This window comes from Syngnathus typhle, unplaced genomic scaffold (assembly GCF_033458585.1).
Source record: "Syngnathus typhle isolate RoL2023-S1 ecotype Sweden unplaced genomic scaffold, RoL_Styp_1.0 HiC_scaffold_28, whole genome shotgun sequence".
Taxonomy (NCBI): domain Eukaryota; kingdom Metazoa; phylum Chordata; class Actinopteri; order Syngnathiformes; family Syngnathidae; genus Syngnathus; species Syngnathus typhle.
In genome coordinates this window covers 562451-580665 of record NW_026871934.1, presented here as the reverse complement: position 1 = coordinate 580665, position 18215 = coordinate 562451, and the positions used below count along the sequence as shown (strand labels likewise).

At 45.3% G+C, this 18215-nt stretch overlaps 1 protein-coding gene across 3 annotated transcripts in view; it reads right to left on the bottom strand.

Moving 5' to 3' along the window:
* LOC133147091 (protein MIX23-like) overlaps positions 1 to 18177 on the bottom strand; it is a 116943-nt gene extending 98766 nt beyond the window's left edge. For 2 of the 3 annotated variants that reach the window (XM_061271193.1, XM_061271191.1), the window contains exon 1: positions 18039 to 18177. In XM_061271193.1, the coding sequence (XP_061127177.1) occupies positions 18039 to 18089 (51 nt within the window). In that variant the 5' untranslated portion in view covers positions 18090 to 18177. Of the gene's footprint in view, positions 1 to 12439; positions 12582 to 18038 lie in introns of those variants that run through there. The other variant, XM_061271194.1, reaches the window with a different exon arrangement.
* Between the last annotated feature and the right edge of the window lie 38 nt (positions 18178 to 18215).

Below are 18215 nucleotides of genomic sequence, written 5' to 3'. Positions count from 1 at the left end.
GCTCCATGCGACCGCAATGCTCTCGTATCAGACAAGGCTTGCTCGATCACCTGCTCGTTTGCTGTCTCACAATGTACCCTACACAAATCCGAAACATTTGTTGCGGCTCCGAGTCACGACGAGGGGCAAGTTTTGGTTTCCAAGGGTGTTTTTATTCCTCTTCAACGTCTCTCCCATACAGAGCCGCCTCTTTCCCGTGCGCGGTGGTGCGTTTACGGGCAGTCGGAGAAATCAACGCCAACAAAAAAAATTACATCCAGCCTAGTTAAGACCATACCAAAGACTATAAAAATGGGACCCATTGCCTCCCTGCGTGTGTGACGATCATTGGGACTTAAAAAAATAAATAAATAAATAAAAAATTCATAAAAATTGGGTGCGTATTATACATGGGTACAAGCTTTTTTCCAGCATCAGCATGCCATTTTTAGGGGTGCGTACTATACATGGGGGCGCACTATACACGGAAAAAAACGGTATTTGATTTACCGTATTGGCCCGAATATAAGACGACCCTGATTATAAGACGACCCCCTCTTTTTCAAGACTCAAGATTGAAAAAATACTTTTTGAACACCAAATTTAATTTTTATACAGAAAATAACTACAGTACATCTGAAACAAATGATTATAACAATATATTCGAGAGAAAAAGCATGTTATTTTGCCTCATTCAAATCATGCAAAAACTGTCTATCACATCTTAATATCATTTAAATTGTAAAATAAAGTGCAATCACATTCGTAAATAAATGGCTCCTGGTTTTTGAAATGTAAATAAACCAATCTACTGCGATAAAACAAAATCGCAATAACTGCATTCACCATCGAAGTGAAGTCTAACTGTAACTGTAGTCTTGAAACAAATCTGAATAAGGAAAAACATTCTAATAAAATAATGCAAACTGGTTTTAACTTGAGAGTAGCTGAGATCTCTCTATTTCTTCTTCGTGACAGGGATTCGCTTTGGCCTGGGGAGTTAAGTTCAATATTCGCTTTAAAGATATCTGGCGTCATCTAGCGTTGTGAATGGGAATAATGTCTAGACCCCGAATGTAAGACGACCCTCACTTTTTCAGTCTTATTTCAATGCAAAAACCACCGTCTTATATTCGGGCCAATACGGTATAATAGACCGCAGCTGCATCGCCGACCTAGGCGCAGAGGTGACCTCTGGGTCAGGCTCATGAGTCATCTGCAGTCCTCAACCAAATAGTATCAGTATTAACGTTACATCCTGCCTGGGCCTCAACAGGATAAGGTGACTTCCGGGTCAGACTCATGCGTGGAACCCAAGCCATTTGAGCGATGATGACTGTGTGGAGAGGGTGGCTGGTATTGTCCATAATGTCCCGCAGTTTGTTCAGCTGTCCATCCCGGATTACTGCTACCAGAGAAGAATCTGACAGCCTTCTCCTGGTATTTTCTCTCCAGTTCTCTCTGATCCATAATGTTTGACGGAGATTTTAGCCGGAGTGGCGGTGCTATACAAGCTAGCACGCCAAAGACAACGTGGCAGAGAGGGTTCCGTTCTGCACTACCATCAATTCATCTGGCGAATGTCCGCTCCCTGGCGAAAAAGACTGGCGAACTGCTGCTTCTCACTTCAACACTGACTTCAGCAGATCCGCCGCGCTGTGCTTTGTTGAAACGTGGCTTGACGGACGCACCCCCCACCACGCCGTGGAGATTAGCTGGGTTTCGGCTAATGTGTGCAGACCGCAGCGCGGAGCTCACCGGAAAATCAAGGGGAGGTGGTCTATGTTTCTATATTAATGATCGTTGGTGAACTGATGTCACGGTGTTGAAAGAGTCTTGCAGCCCTCTCCTAGAAACACTTTTTATAAACTGCCGGCCGTTCTATTCACCACGGGAGTTCTCCTCGATCGTCATGGCGGCTGTTTACATTCCACCAAACGCACGTGCGAGTGAAGCCATGCAGATGCTGGCTGACCAGGTGACAGACATGAAGAAACTTCTACCAAATTCACTAATCATTGTTCTGGGTGATTTTAACAGGGCGAACCTTGAACACGAACTCCCCAAATACAGGCAGCACATAACGTGTCCCACCAGAGAGACACAGACACTGCACCACTGCTATACCGTAAAAAAGGATGCATACCACTCTGTGGCTCGTGCAGCTTTAGGACTCTCGGACCACTGTCTAGTGTCTATGCAAAGTCAAGGAGGAGGGCTACAGGAGTGGCGACTGGGACCTGTTCAAGCAGACCAGAAACACACTGAACCGAGAGGTCAGGAAAGCCAAGTGGTGTTACGGGAAGATCCTGGAGAGACACCTCTCTGCCAATACTGAACCCTCAACAGTGTGGAAAGGTCTGCAGAGCATCACCGGCTTCAAGAAACCAACCCCTCGTCCTGTAGAGAGCTCAAGGCTTGCAAACCAGCTAAACAAGTTCTACTGCAGGTTTGATCGGTCCTGCCACACAACAGGACCTCCTGCAGCACAACATACTCATCTCCCTCCACGACCGCTCTGTCCACACCTCCATCACCGACTCTCTCTCTTGCAGAGGCCGCGCCCGCACTCCAGATCCGCAAGGAAGAAGTGCGGCAGATGTTCTGGAGACAAAAGATCAGGAAGGCACCGGGGCCAGACGGCGTGTCTCCTTCCTGCTTGAAAGTCTGTGCTGAACAACTGGCACCCACCTTTGCATGGATCTTCAACCGTTCCCTGGAGTTGTGTGAGGTGCCCTCGTGCTTCAAGAGCTCCACCATCGTACCGGTGGCCAAGAAGCCCGCCATCACAGGTTTAATTGACTATATACCTTTGTGGTCATGAAATCTTTTGAGAGGTTAGTGTTGAACCACCTGAAGGACATCACGGGCCCATTGCTTGACCCCCTCCAGTTTGCCTACCGGGCAAACAGGTCGGTGGACGATGCGGTCAACATGTGACTGCACTAAGTCCTGCACCACCTGGACACCCCAGGAACGTACGCCACGATCTTGTTTGTGGACTTCAGCTCGGCGTTTAACACCATCACTCCTGACATCCTCCAGCTCGCGATGCCTGCCTCCACCTGTCAGTGGATCACCAGCTTCCTGACCAACAGGAGACAGCGTGTGAGGCTGGGGATCATCACATCCGACACCCGGACCACCAATACTGGCGCCCCTCAGGGGTGCGTCCTCTCTCCACGGCTCTTCTCTCTCTACACTAACGATTACTCCTTAGGTGACTCGCCTGTGAAGCTCCTGAATTATGCAGACGACACCACTCTCATTGGAGTGATCCATGCCGGAGGAGGTGGAGGCTACCCTCTCGCTCACCGGGGTGAACCCCGATGTGCAGGCGCCCAGCCGGGGGCAAGAAGTATGCCCACACCTGCTCGGCGCCTCTCACGATGGGCAACTCCAGAGTGGAAGAGAGTCCAGCCCCCTCAAGAGGACTTGTACGAGAACGAGAAGAGTCCGACTATGTCTAGTGGAACTGTCCCATAGATATCATTCCAGCTAATTTTTAAAGGAGGTTCTTAGCTCTGTTGAGTCAAGTCTGCTTGTCTTGATTAATACCTATCTTAGGTCTGGGTCTTTTACGGCTGCCTTCAAACATGCCTTGGTTAGTTCCCTCATAAAAAAAAATCATCTCTATCTCTCTGTACTAGGGGTGTAACGATACATCGATACACATCGATTAATCGATATAATGCTCTGCGATTTATTGGCATCGATGCTAAAGGTAAACATCGATTTATATCGCCGTGTTTGACCTCGGACATTAGACGCGACTTTATTTTGAAATCCAGTTCATTGTTGCTTGCTTCCTCTTTCCGGGAGCAGTGCGCCCGGCGTTGTTGTGTTCCGAGCAGATCACGCACGTGAAAGGGGAGGGGACAACTAGTACGCGGCTCCTGGGCTGGTGCTATGGCTAGTGTCCAAGAAGACGAGGAAAATGGCTCCCCTTTAGGCTTCAAGTCATTCGTTTGGAAGCACTTTGGATTCCAAAGAAAAGATGGCTCAACGGACAAGACACGTGCAGTTTGTAAATCCTGCCATGCGGTGATCAAATATTCAGGGAGCACAAATCTCGCCGCACATTTAAAGAAAAAACACGACATCAAAGTTCAGTGTTAAAGTAAGGAATTTGTATACTACAATACTCTTGTAATTTCCTAAATAAAGAGTTTGCAGTACCTTGTTGATTTTGCGTATGAATTGTTATAAATCAGGATATTGTTCTATATTTTTTATTAAAAATAAATAAAAAAAAAATCGATCGTAGAGCACTATATCGCAATATATCGTGAATGAATCGCAGCAGGCTTTAAGATATCGGCAAATATCGTATCGTAGTTCTTTATATCGATATTATATCGTATCGTGACAAAACCCGCGATTTACACCCCTACTCTGTACTCTTTAATTTTAGACCCGTCTCTCACCTGTCTTTTCTTTCGAAGGTGCAAGGTATTCTACCAGTGGGAGGCTATTGCCATGAAAGGCGCTGCCAGGCGCCATAGAGAGCAATTCAGGGTTCAGTATCTTGCTCAAGGACACTTCAACATGGTCACCAGGTATGAGGATTGAACTCACAACCTGAGAGTTGTGAGACAAAGACTCTACCACTAAGCTACACCGGTTCTCTAGCTTCTCTAAATGCATACGCATTAGGTTCCTCCTGTCTGAAGGAAGTGTCATGTTGCATTGGAATGTGTGTCTCCAAGATTGGGAATGGGTCCTCAAGACAAGAACTAATGTCTCCCCTCAAATTGGTGACAGACATTTCTTGAAGATTCTTACAATGCAGTGTGCAGTGCCAACTGGCGCTTATCGCTACAACCTCAAAATACGGAATGCGGAAAAGCTCCAACTTTTAGAGCCACAAAAATCCAAGACTGTTCCGCCAAAGTAGGATTGTGCGAAGGATCAGGCAATGGCTGAGTGTCCGGAAGAAATCAAAACTCAACTGAAAGCTCTTGATGTTCTCAAACAACTTCTAAATGCTATTGAAGAAATTAAGAGGCAACTGATGGGGAAATGCAGTAGTATGGATAGAGAAGATCCAATTCCTCAAATATGAGAATGCCAAGAAGGACCAACTGATCAAAACCTTCACCAGCAGAGTGGAAGCGCTTGATCAGCAGTAACGATATGGTCTAAAGATCTCACCTAAAAACAACGCCGGGTCACTGAAACACCAAAGCATCGTAATTGGTCAAAGCAGACAGCAGCCCCACGCGAGTGTTTGTTCTTTTCAAGGTTTCTTTCTTATAGAGGAGTTTTTCCTCACCTATCCTGCTTGTGGTTGCTGAGGTTTAGTTGTTTTTTTGACAATGGGAATGAAGAATGTTTGCATTTCACCTTTTCTGTTGCCTTAGGTTTGTGTTGGTAATTTACACAAGTAAAATTAACCTTTATGGACCATATCATTGTTTGTCTCCAAATATTCACTACATTTTAAAGGTCTAAGGACCTATAACAGAAAACCAATGCATTGACATCATCCCTGACATAGTGCATGGTGCAAATCAACTTCAACATTCAAACTACCGTAATTTTTGGACTATAAGCCGCACCAGCTAAAATTCAGGGATATTTTAGTTTTTTTCTTATATAAGCCGCATGTGCGCACGAGTTATTTACAAAGAAAGACAGTACACAGAAAGCCTTTTTAAAGTTTTAATAACATACTTTAACATGTCTTTCTAAACGCTGCCTGTGACGCAGCAGTAGTACCACAGTAACACGGAAGTGTGCACGCAAGTTATTTACAAAGAAAGTAAGTACACAGAAAGCCTTTTAAAAGTTTAAATAACATACCTTAACATTTCTTTCCAAACACTGCCTGTGCCGCGGCAGTAATACCGCAGCAACACGGAAGTAACGCAGCACTAATAGGGCTGGATTAAAAAAAACCTACCGGTAAAAGTCACTGAGACGCGGCAGTAACACAGCAGCAACACGGTAGCACAGCACTAACAGGGCTGGTTAAAAAAGCATACCAGTAAAAGTAAACAGAAGAGCTTCATTGTCTTCATCTTCCTCCCGTGCACTGAAACCATTGAAGTCTTCCTACTCAGTGTCCGATTGGAATAGCGTTTGATATCCTTCGCCACACACTTTCTCAGTCTCTCTTTTGTCGTCGCTTTTATGCATTTCTTCTAGCATTTTCCATGATGAGGGTCTGTTCATGCTAATTTTATTCATGCACGAAGTGCTAAATTACATTAAACTAGCAAGTGACACGTATAGCTCCAGAGTAGATGTGACCGGGAAATAAAGAAAAGGGTGACGCAGCACAATGTCCTCAACATCAACTGCATTTAACTTAAAAGCGGCATCATATGCATTTCTTTTGTCCCCCATAATGACGGTTTGTGTATATAAGCTTCCTTTCAGTAATGTCCGTCTTAATCTCGTTCTGTCTCTTCTTTGTGTGAATTATACAACACTATTTGCTAGGCGGATGAACATGCGATCAACACACCACTTTTCTCCCCAGTGATCGTGTCACAAGTCCTGCCGGCCAGCAAAGTGGTGCCACACAACAGCGGTCCACAGCATTTTCACGAGTGTACAAAAGTGATCAAGTCATCACAAAAATCACGGAAACAATCATATAAGCCGCACTGGACTATAAACCGCAGGGTTCAAAATTTGAGAAAGAAGTTGCAACTTATAGTCCGAAATTTACGGTAAGTGTATGTGTGTGCGTGCGTCAAAGTAAAAAAAGTAAAAGTCTGCTTTATTGTCCATTTCTTCACATGCCAAGACACAGAAAGAGATCGAAATTACGTTCCCACTATCCCACGGTGACAAGACAGTACACAATATACATACAAGAAAACGACACAAAAAAATAAAAACAAGAAGGCACAAACAATGAATAAATAAGAGTGATGAATAAATAATAAATAAACAAATAACATAATAAATAAGAGGAGCAAAAATGGAGCAAGTGTGCATATAGCAGACAGTCAGAATATAGTGCAAAAGTACAGGACGCTACGCAGAAGGGGGGAGAGAGTTCAGGATCCTAACAGCCTGGAGTACGAAGCTGTTGGGGAGTCTGGTGGCGCGGGAGCACAGGCTCCTGTACCTCTTCCCAGAGGGCAGAAGTGTGCTCAGTCCGCTGCTCTTCACCCTGCTCAACAAGACTAAGGAGATTGTTGTTGACTTCCGGAAGGGACACACCCAACACCTGCCACTGACCATCGACGGTGCTGTGGTGGAGAGAGTGAGCGGCACCAGATTCCTGGGTGTGCACATCAGTGACAACCTCTCCTGGACCACTAACACTGCATCACTGGCGAAGAAACCTCAGCGGCGCCTGTACTTCCTGCGGAAACTCAGGCGAGCAAGTGCTCCACCAACCATCATGTCCACATTCTACCGAGGCACCATTGAGAGCGTCCTCTCCAGCTGTATCGCTGTGTGGGGTGGAAACTGCACTGAATACAACAGGCCCTGCAGCGCATAGTGAACACAACAGGAAGGATTATTGGTGGCGTCCCTGAAGGACATTTACACCTCCCATCTCACCAGCAAAGCGACTACGATTGTGGGTTATACGAGTCACCCCGCTCACAGTTTGTTTGCTCTACTGCCCTCTGGGAAGAGGTACAGAAGCCTGCACTCCCACACCACCAGAGTCACCAACAGCTTCATACTCCAGGCTGTTAGGATTCTGAACTCTCTCCCCCCTCAACCCTTGGCTACATGACGTCCTGGCCTTTTGGGCCACGATGGCTGCCTTGCACTATTATATTGACTGTCTGCTGTATGTTGTTTACTTGAATGTGTAATATGTTTTGTCACCGTGGGATAGTAGGAAACGAAATATGAATTTCTTTGTATGTCTTGGCATGTGAAGAAATTGACAATAAAGCAGACTTTTGACTTTGACAAAGAGATCGAAATTGCGTTTCCTACTATCCCACGGTGGAGACAAGACATATTACACCCAATTGGTCCACAGACAAACTAAACATTCAAGTAAACCATACAAAAAGTAAAAATAAGAAGGCACATACAATGAATAAATAAGAGCAACTTGGTTGAAACGGTGCAATTGTGCATACAGCAGATAGTCAGTATAATAGCGCAAAAGCACGAGTGGAGTAGTGCAAATGGAGTAGTGCAAGGCAGCCATCGTGGCCCAAAAGGCCAGGACGTTATGCAGCCGAGGGGGGAGGAGGGAGAGAGTTCAGGATCCTAACAGGTGTATGAAGCTGTTGATGAGTCTGGTGGTGCGGGAGCGCGGGCATCTCTACCTCTTCCCAGAGGGCAGTAGATCAAAAAGTGTGAGCGGGGTGACTCACATTACTCACAATTGTGGTCGCCTTGCGGGTGAGGCTGGAGGTGTAAATGTCCTTCAGGTAGGGTAAAAAAGCACCAATAATCCTTCCAGCTGTGTTCACTATCCGCTGCAGGGCCTTCCTGTTTTATTCAGTGCAGCTTACACCCCACACAGTGATACAGCTGGAGAGGACGCTGCGGAAGTACAGGCGACGCTGAGCTTTCTTCGGCAGTGATGCAGTGTTGGTGGTCCAGGAGAGGTCCTCTCTGATTTGCACCCCCAGGAATCTGGTGCTGCTCACTCTTTCCACCACAGTACCGTTGATGGTCAGTGGCAGGTGTTGGGTGTGACCCTTCCAGAAGTCAACAACAATCTCCTTGGTCTTGTTGACGTTCACCACGAGGTTGTTGTCCCTGCACCACGTGGTCAGAAGGTCGACCTCCAGCCTGTATTGAGTCTCGTCTCCCTTGGTGATGAGACCCACCAGAGTCGTGTCGTCAGCGTGATGCTGGCGGAGATTTTGTCGCCAACACGTACTACCTGTGGCCTCTGACAGAGGAAGTCCAGTAGCCAGTTGCAGAGGTAGGTACTGAGGCCCAGCGCGTCAAGTTTGCTGATGAGGCGTTGTGGCACAATGGTGTTGAAGGCAGAACTGAAGTCCACAAACAGCAATCTCACATACGAGTCCCTTCTCTCCAGGTGAGTGAGGCCCGAGTGGAGGGCAGAGCAGATGGCATCCTCAGAGGACCGTTTGGCTCGGTACGCAAACTGGAAGGGGTCAATGGTGGGGGCGAGAACGGATCGGATGTGCTCCATGACAAGCCGCTCAAAGCACTTCATGATGATGGGCGTAAGTGCTACGGGGCGGTAGTCATTGAAGCAGGACGGAGCGGGTTTCTTCGGCACAGTTACGATGGTGGCAGCTTTGAAACACGACGGGACGATGGCCTGCTGCAGGGAAGTGTTAAAGATGTCTGTGAAGACATCCGTCAGCTTCCCAGCGCAGTCCTTCAGCGCTCGACCCGGGATGTTGTCAGGGCCCGCCGCCTTATGGATGTTGGTAGCGGCAAGCGCCCTCCTCACGCTGTCAGCGGAGAGGCACAGGGGCAGCTCGTGTGAAGGGGGAGTGGCCTTCAGCGGGCAAGTGCTGTTCTGAGCGTCGAAGCGAGCAAAGAAGCGGTTGAGGTCATTGAGCAGACGGACGTCGCCTTCACAGCTCTGCGGCGCGGGCTTGTAATCCGTGATGGTCTGAATGCCCTGCCAAAGGCTCCGCGCGTCCCTGCTGTCCTTGAAGTGGGCGGTAATTTTGCACGAGAACGCCCTCTTTGCATCTTTGATGCCCCGGGACAGGTCAGCCCTCGCAGTCCTCAAGCCAGCCTCATCCCCCACTCTAAAGGCTTTGTCCCTGGCCCTCAGCAGCCTGAAGACAGCACCTGTCAGCCATGGCTTCCGGTTAGCCCGAGTGACGATGGATTTTGAGAGAGTCACATCATCAATGCACTTCCTGATGTAGGAGGAAACAGAGTCAGTATACTCCTCAATGTCTGTCCGATCGTCGCAAGTGGCAGCCCTCCTAAACATGTCCCGGTCAGTAGAGCCAAAGCAGTCACGCAGTGCATCAGAGGCACCCTCAGGCCACACCCGTACTTGCTTGCAAACTGGCCTGGACGCTCTCACCATTTGTCTGTATGCGGGCAAAAGCATAACAGTGATATGGTCAGAAAGTTCAAGATGGGGGAGGGGGGCGGCTTTGAAAGCTCCTTTATGCGAAGAGTAGACCAGGTCCAGGAAGCTGTCGCCACGCGTAGGAAAGTTAACATGCTGGTGAAGCCTCGGAAAAACAGACTTCAGATTAGCATGATTAAAATCCCCAGCGAAGATGGTGAAACCGTCAGGGTGCGCTGTCTCTTGTTCACTGACAGCCTGGTACAGTTCACTAAGAGCCGCGATCCTGTCGCCTTCGATGTTGGAAGGCGGGATGTAAACCGCAACTAGCAGAATCGCGGTAAATTCCCTTGGCAGGTAAAAAGGACGGCACTTAATGATCACGAACTCCGCCAGTGGCGAGCAGTGCTTGCATACCACTACAGAGTCCCGGCACCATTCGTCACGGATGTAGACGCATATTCCACCTCCACGAGATTTCCCCCCTTGTACAATGGCCCGGTCCGCCCGATAGCACGCTAGCCGCTCCAGATGTACGGCAGAGTCCGGAATGTTGACAGTCAACCAAGTCTCAGTGAACACGAGCACACAGCAGTCCCGCACTGTTCGATTTGTAGATCGCAGCAAGCGAATGTAATCCATTTTGTTGTCCAGCAATCGAACATTCGCCAGAAGAATGGAAGGCACGGCCGGGCGAGCAGGGTTGGCCGCCAGCCTGGCCCGGACGCCCCCGCGTTTGCCCCTCTTCAGCCTCCTCGCACACCGCTTTCGACGCTTCCCAACCGGGGGAGGAATAGCAGACGAGCCCGGCGACGCTTCAGGACGTAGCCGTCCGAGCTTCTTTAATGTTCCCGCATCAAAGTCCAGAACTCGACAAAACTCGCTTTGGCCGTAGTCAAGCAGAACCTGCCTGCCGTACTTGTAGCACGACTCAGTACTACGAGACAAACAAAAAAAACTGCCGGACAAACACTCATTAAACGGACAAAACACCGTTTGGGCGGGACAGAGAGAGGTCGCTGCCTATGCACGCACCGCCATCTTTTGTGTATATATTGTGGTGCGAACTGAAGACGTTGCTCACAGAAAAGCCCATTCTGAAGTTCTATGACGCTGTGAGACCCATTAAAATCTCGTCAGATGCATCACAAAGTGGACTTGGAGCAGTACTCATGCAGAAATATGGTGATTGGCAGCCTGTTGCATATGCTTCACGATCCATGACAGACGCGGAGACAAGATATGCACAGATTGAAAAAGAACTGCTCAGCATAACATATGCCTGCGAACGATTTCACCAGTTTGTTTCAGGGCAAGCAATTGTAACACCTTTTTGTTTGTGACAGTGCTTACAGTAATTTCGATACTGGACCAGTACTAAGTTCGGCTATATTTGTAGTGGTGATAGAATAAGCAAAATATATGACCACAGACCAAGGTTTGAATTGAACTGCCGGCTTATTTTACTAGAGAAAATAGTTGACATACAATTTACAAACAATAGACATACAATTTACATTTAAACTCAACGTTAGTTGAAGAAAATAATTTACCTTTCAGTCAAACTTTTCAGTTTAAGGAATTTCAATTTCAACCCGGGTTGTTTTATTAATTCTAAGGATCAATCTGTTTAGTTACCTCACTTTGTGTTGTTGAATAACATTCAGCACAGGTAAGTAATTCGAAAGTAATAGTAAATCTCATTTGAGTTGAGTTAAAGCAGTGGTTCCCAAAGTGGGCGGTACCGCCCCCCTGGGGGCGGTGGAAAGATGTGGGGGGGCGGTGAGGAAGAAAGGGGCGGTAGGGGGGCGGCAGCCCGAAGTCGATGTTTGTTTGACTGAAAACAAAAACGACTGAAAATTACTGACCGCGGGGATCTACGTCTTCTTCTTAATGAGTTCCAGCCTGATGTTGAGAAGCTTATGTCCCTGCACCAAGCACATCCATCCCATTAATATTAAGTGTGAGACAATGAAGGTTACTGGTGGAATGTTTATTTACCATTCTATGTTGCTGAAACAGTTAAAACTGCTAAAAAATAAATTGGTTTACTAAATTGGGTTTTATTTGTGAAATACACATTTGTGTTTAACCTTTCTCTTTTCAAATTGCAGCATACCAAATATCAAGAAAGAGGTGTTTGTTTCCATATGTGTCTGGGGGGGGGGGGGCGCTAGGAATTCACTAGGGAGCCAAGGGGGCGCCAGCCTGCAAAAGTCTGGGAACCATTGAGTTAAAGCCACTTGTAAATTCCCACCATTTCACTGATTTTGTTCAAACCAATCAATATTTCAATAACACCATTACAGCATCATCACATATATAGTTCACTAAAATAAAAGTGACAAAATGTACAAAACTCAAAACAATTCAGCAAAAGACTGAACAACTTTCGATATCCAAATCTCTCTATATCCCTTCAGTTGGCTTCTCCTGATTTTCCTGAATAGTCAATCAATCTTTTCCGAATCCACTTCAGTGTAGCAGTGGAAAAAAATGGCTAGATCCTACCAGGTTCGATGAACAACGCCCAACAAGTGCTCTCCGCTCCTTGTCCTGAGAGACAATTCAAAGGCCTCAGTGGTGGCCTGCCATCTTGCGACTCGCACAAGAAATCAGCTTCGTTATTATTCCGCATCCCGCATTTAGTGCACCTTCGTCATCATCCCAAAAAGAACGGCGGGAGAAAAAAAAAAAAAAAAAAAAGTAAAAAAGAGTAGAGTTCGCATTTTTGGTCACATGGGTCTTTTCATTACGTCATCATGTCTCCTTCAAAATAAAAGTGAATGTTCACACTTATCATTTTAACAAATACAAAACATTAATAAAATAATGAATTTGTATTGTTTTAATAATGTACATGCTTTTAATCTGTGTTGGTCTGTTTAGAAGATATTTACAATGTACTTTCTTTATGACTGTTTTTATTAACAGGCTCTTATTTTACAAGGTTATGTTAACCTGGGTTACAGTGTTGAAACTGACCATAAACCATTGATTGCGTTGTTGCAGAAGCCGCTGAATGACTGTCCACTGAGAATACAAAGAATGATGATCTGACTGCAACGCTACGCACTAAATGTGATGTACATTCCTGGTAAGATGATGCACACAGCTGACACATTTCCAGAGCTGTCGACCCAAAAGAGCCAGCTAACTCCAAAATGGACATTGATGTACAAGTCTACGTTAACATGATCACAAATGCATTGCCTGTTTCGGATGGAAAAATTAAACTCATAAAAAAGGAAACATGCAAAGATGACACACTAAGAACGCTATACAAAACTATCACAGATGGATGGCCCAACTCTAAACAATACAGTCCAACTGTTATTCAAGAGTACTGGAATGTCAAAGCAGAACTGTTCGTGGTGGAAGGCATCATCTATAATATATAGTTATTCCAAAGAGTATTCAAGGAGAGATGCTTAAGAAGATACATGCAGGACATCTTGGAATCGAAAAATGCAAAAAGAGAGCACGTGAGATTATGTATCAGGGCTCGAAACTAACGATTGCCCGATTGCCCGGGGCAAGTAGCGATGGCAGACGGGCAAGTAGAATTTTTCCTCACTTGCCCGAACTTGCCCTGCCATAATACCATGTTTTCAAGCTGTAAAAAGACGATTTTGTGCATAATTTCTCGCAACTTCTGCCGCTTCTGGTCCGACATTTTGTTTTCTAGGGAGCGGTTAGTTTCTCGTGTAGGTCTGCAATACATTGATAACGGCAAAGCGCTTCGTAATTAAATGCATGCTCCCTCACCCGTCCCTGGCTCTTCTGCGCCTGCGCACCAGCAGAGCTTGTTTCCGGTTGAATTTTGGTACTACAGTAGACTAGTGTGGTTTAATTGCATCAAAAGTTCTACACTGTATTAAAACAGGCTGCAGGCACAATATGATGGAATAAAAACATATGAAGGCAAAACTTATAGTGTTGTCTTTTTTTATTGCAAAGTAAAAATCCACTCCAAAAAAATTCGGGCAAGTAAAATTTTGTTTCGGGCAAGTAAAATTTTCTCCAACTTGCCCGAGGGCAACTTGGGCAAAAAATAAGCTTCGAGCCCTGTGTATTGGCCACAGATTAACCACATGTTACAAATGAGGTGTGAAACTGCTCAACATGTTTGGAGTACCAAGTAAGAAATCCTGCAAAGCCACTCAAGCCACACCCGGTGCCAGACCGACCTTATCAGACTGTGGGTGCTGATCTTTTTGGAGGCAAGGACTACATGTTGGTCCCAGACAACTACTCCCTGTACCCAGAGGTCAGTAGATTGCATACTACGACTGCAGAAGGTGTGATTACATCCATGAAAGCGATATTTGCAAGACACGGCGTGCCGACTGTTGTGACTGAAGTTGTGACAGACAATGGACGACAATTTGCCAACATGAAGTTCAGACAATTTGCAGAGGCTTGGGACTTTGTTCACACAACATCAAGTCCTCATTATACACAGTCCAACAGCCTGGTGGAAAGGTCAGTCCAAATTGTGAAGAGACAGATGAGCAAGGCATGTGACAGTGAAACTGACTTCTTCCAGCGCATGCTAGTATACTGCACAACACCGCTTGAGTGTGGTGTGTCGCCAGCGCAGCTACTTATGGGACAACGACTGAGATCAAATCTGCCCATTCAGGATGACTTGCTTAAGACGAGGGAGGGAAACAGCATGAAGAAGTTCAAGGGGCAGCAAAAAGCAAAGCAGAAGTTCTATTATGATAGAGGAATGAGGAAACTACCTGAACTGCATGCTGGAGACTAAGTGACGTTTGGAGACAAAACAAACACATGGACGGCAAAAGCAAACGTACTAAGTGAAGTTCAACCAGTGAAGTATACCATTCAAACAGAAGAAACAGAAATTGCAGAGATCTTCTAAAAGAAACTGCAACGAGAACAGAGATCTGAGGCAGCTGAACAAGCTCAAAACTCCATCACATGAGTTACCTAACCATGCACAAGAACTAGCAATCAGAAAATCTTCAAGAAGAGTCAAGCCACCTGAGAGACTCATTGAACAGATTTAAATGTTTACATGTTAGATTTACATTGATGACATCTTTAAGTACAGTTGTATATGTGTGTGATACAGACCGGTGTTATTGTAAGCTAATTCTGTTGACTATAAGGTATCTAAATTGACCTTAACGAGTTAAAAGAGAATAATTACCGTACTTTTCAGACTATAAATCACAGGTTTTTTTTCAGTTTAGACTTGTAATGAGGAGCGACGTATATGTGGATTTTTTCGAAAAAATTCCCCCCCGCAAAAAAAGGTGAAACCGTGATAAACGAACCGCGATGTAGCAAGGGATTACTGTAATTTGAATTTCAAGTGACGTCAGCAGCGCGGCGGTTGTTCACAAAAAGGACAAAGATTGATCACGGGATGACGAAGATGACGAAGGGCCCCACGTACCACCGGCATCATTAGCGGCTTTGTTTGTAAGTGACACGGAGGATGAAGAGTTTGAAGGATTTAAGGATTTGGAGTGACACAGAAGGTTTGAAGAACTATTATGGCATTTACGCACGCCTGGTCCTACTTTACGGAGCTCTCTTTCACCTCCGTGGATAGAAGTCGGGGGTCGGCGCTCGGCCGGGTGGCTGTCCGGGGACGGTGGATGGGGCTCGGTCATGGCTTTTACACACGCCTGGAAGTTTGTTTTGTTAAATAAAGAGCCGTTTCCCAAACCCACGTCTTTCCACTCGCAGCATTGTCGACGAAGGACGAGGAATTTGATCGATGGATTTAATGATTTAGAGTGCACAGACGGTTTGATAATATTATTGCTTATGTAATAGTTATTTGACATTAATTTATATATTGTTATAAAGGCCTGTGGAATATTTTGAAGTGCAAGAGCCGTCAGCGGCGCGCACCCATTGTTGACAAAGGACGATCGATGGATTTAAGGAATTGGAGTGACACAGATGGTTTTATAAACGTGTTATTTATGTAATAGTTTTTTAATAACTGAATGTTACGTCAGGCCTGTTCTCAGCTCTTCGTTTGTGTTTATGTCACGTTAAAATACCTATCGTTTAGCCTGTTGTTGCTCGTTCATGGTGTTGGATTTTGTTGAATAAATTTCCCCCCAAAATGTGACTTATACTCCGGAGCGATTTATATATGTTTTTTTTCACGTTATTGTGCATTTTATGGCTAATGCGACCTATATTCCGGAGCGACTTTTAGTCCGAAAATTACGGTATTTGTTTAAGTGTATGCATCAGATAAGACAGACAACATCAGTTTTGTCTATATAGAGCAGGGGTCCCCAAACTTTTTCCTGTGAGGGCCACATAACTTTTCCCTTCTCTGATGGGGGGCCGGTGTCAGTTTGTAACAGAAAAAGTGTGACGATCGTAGGGGAGCTTAAAAAATTTATTGTTTTCCAGAAAGCCACACATAACCAAATAACGGCTATTTAATAACTCTTTCCAGGTTCTTTACAGAAAAAAAGTCAGGAAACAAATAACACTATTAATGAAATAAATAATAACTAAATAACCCTCTCTGAGTTCTTCACAGAAAAAACAGGAAATAAATAATAACTAAATAACTCTCTCTGGGTTCTTCATAGGAAAAGAAAAGCCATGGAACATTAACTTTCTGTTGTGCCGTGCACAATCTTAACAGATAAAAGTTCAGCTCAGTTGTCAGAGCAGAATCTCTCTGACACATATGAGCAGTCTCTTAAAGTTCTTGTGTTCCTTCCTTATCATCCTTTTGTAGGTTCCAGTAGGCTTGTAGACACCGCTGTCTTTTTTGTTAAAGTTTGCTAGTGCGTCATAGTCTGGAGTAAAATTTGTCGTGGCAATTCTTAGGCGAGATCCGAGGGGTTGGTCCGTTTACCTCGATCTGTGACAGGTTGATGTGGACGTCCATGTGGCTGAACGTCACGTCGCGGACGTCGAGCCAAATTGGCCACTCTCTTTTAAACGCTCGGCACTGTGTCCACCTTGCTTTTCCTTGGGCGACTCATTTTAATGGAAGGATTCCAGGGGAAGGTTTGTGGGTGGCTTTAGCGCAAAACTGCATCTGAAGGCTCAGCGCGCGAATTACAAGAATGCTGTCGTCACAGCCCACGCTCTAAATTCGGGACTGATACAAATAGAGCGCGAGTGCGCCATGTCCGTACGTACACGCACTTGTGAGTGTGCACCGAGCTTTCTGACACGGCTTCCGGTAGTAAATGCGCAGGCGAGCGCTTCCCCATCTACTGGGGAAACGCAGTCATTGCAGGCAAAATGACCCCCCAAAAAAAAGGTTTAATAATCAGGGTTGGCGGGCCGGATTAAACGGACCCGTGGGCCGTAGTTTGGTGACCACTGATACAGAGCGTCGCTCAATGTTAAAGCGGTAGTTTAAAAAAAAAAAAAAAAGGAAGATGTAATGATACGAGCAAATGGAGATCTGCTTATCATTGTTGATGTGAATGTAACATGTACCTCCGGACAGCAGGGGACGCTTGAAGAATGAGAAAATTAACAGGACGAGTGAGACGTAAATGTTCCGGGCTGTAGACTGTATGTGAAGAAGCGTGTTGAAAGAAAGTAAAAGTTCTTCTTCCTCAATATACGGTTTGTTTATTAAGAACCCACAAAGAAAAAACAACACACCCAGTAATTCTTGTTAACATGTTAAACACACACGCACGCGCAAACAAACACGCACGCACACACGTGGGTCTGGTACCAACAGCCGCCCGCTACGGCAAAATCACTACTTTGAAAATGTTCTTTTAAATTTGACACACCTAAGAGAATATTGCTGTTAACAATCGTACCAAATATGAAGGATTTACCACAAAAAAAAATTGGAAAGTGAATTGAAGCTTCAGCATAGAAAATTACGGCGAACAGCAGTTCAGCTCTATATCGCTACAATTTAGTACAGTTATTCTCAGCCCACTGAATTGATCACTAAATTGCAATCTTCCCACGATTTCAGCAATTATTTTAAAATATAATTTGCGTATCTGTATTCACTTTCCAGGGGTCCTGAAGTGACTGCCTACAAGTGGAACATTCCGGACCATCGAAAGGCATGTACACGGCGCAGAACGAGAACTAACAAAAAATATTTTTGAATTACCTGAAACATGGAAAAATCCTCACAATTTAACGTTCCGCCAGGCGCCGCCATCGTTGACCGAGCGGTCCTCTTTCACAAAGGACTTTAACACAAAGCCTTTATAGCGTTCGGGGTTTTTTTTCTGACTTTATGTTTCTAGAAGGAAATATTTGAATTAAAATATTTTTATTTTGCTAT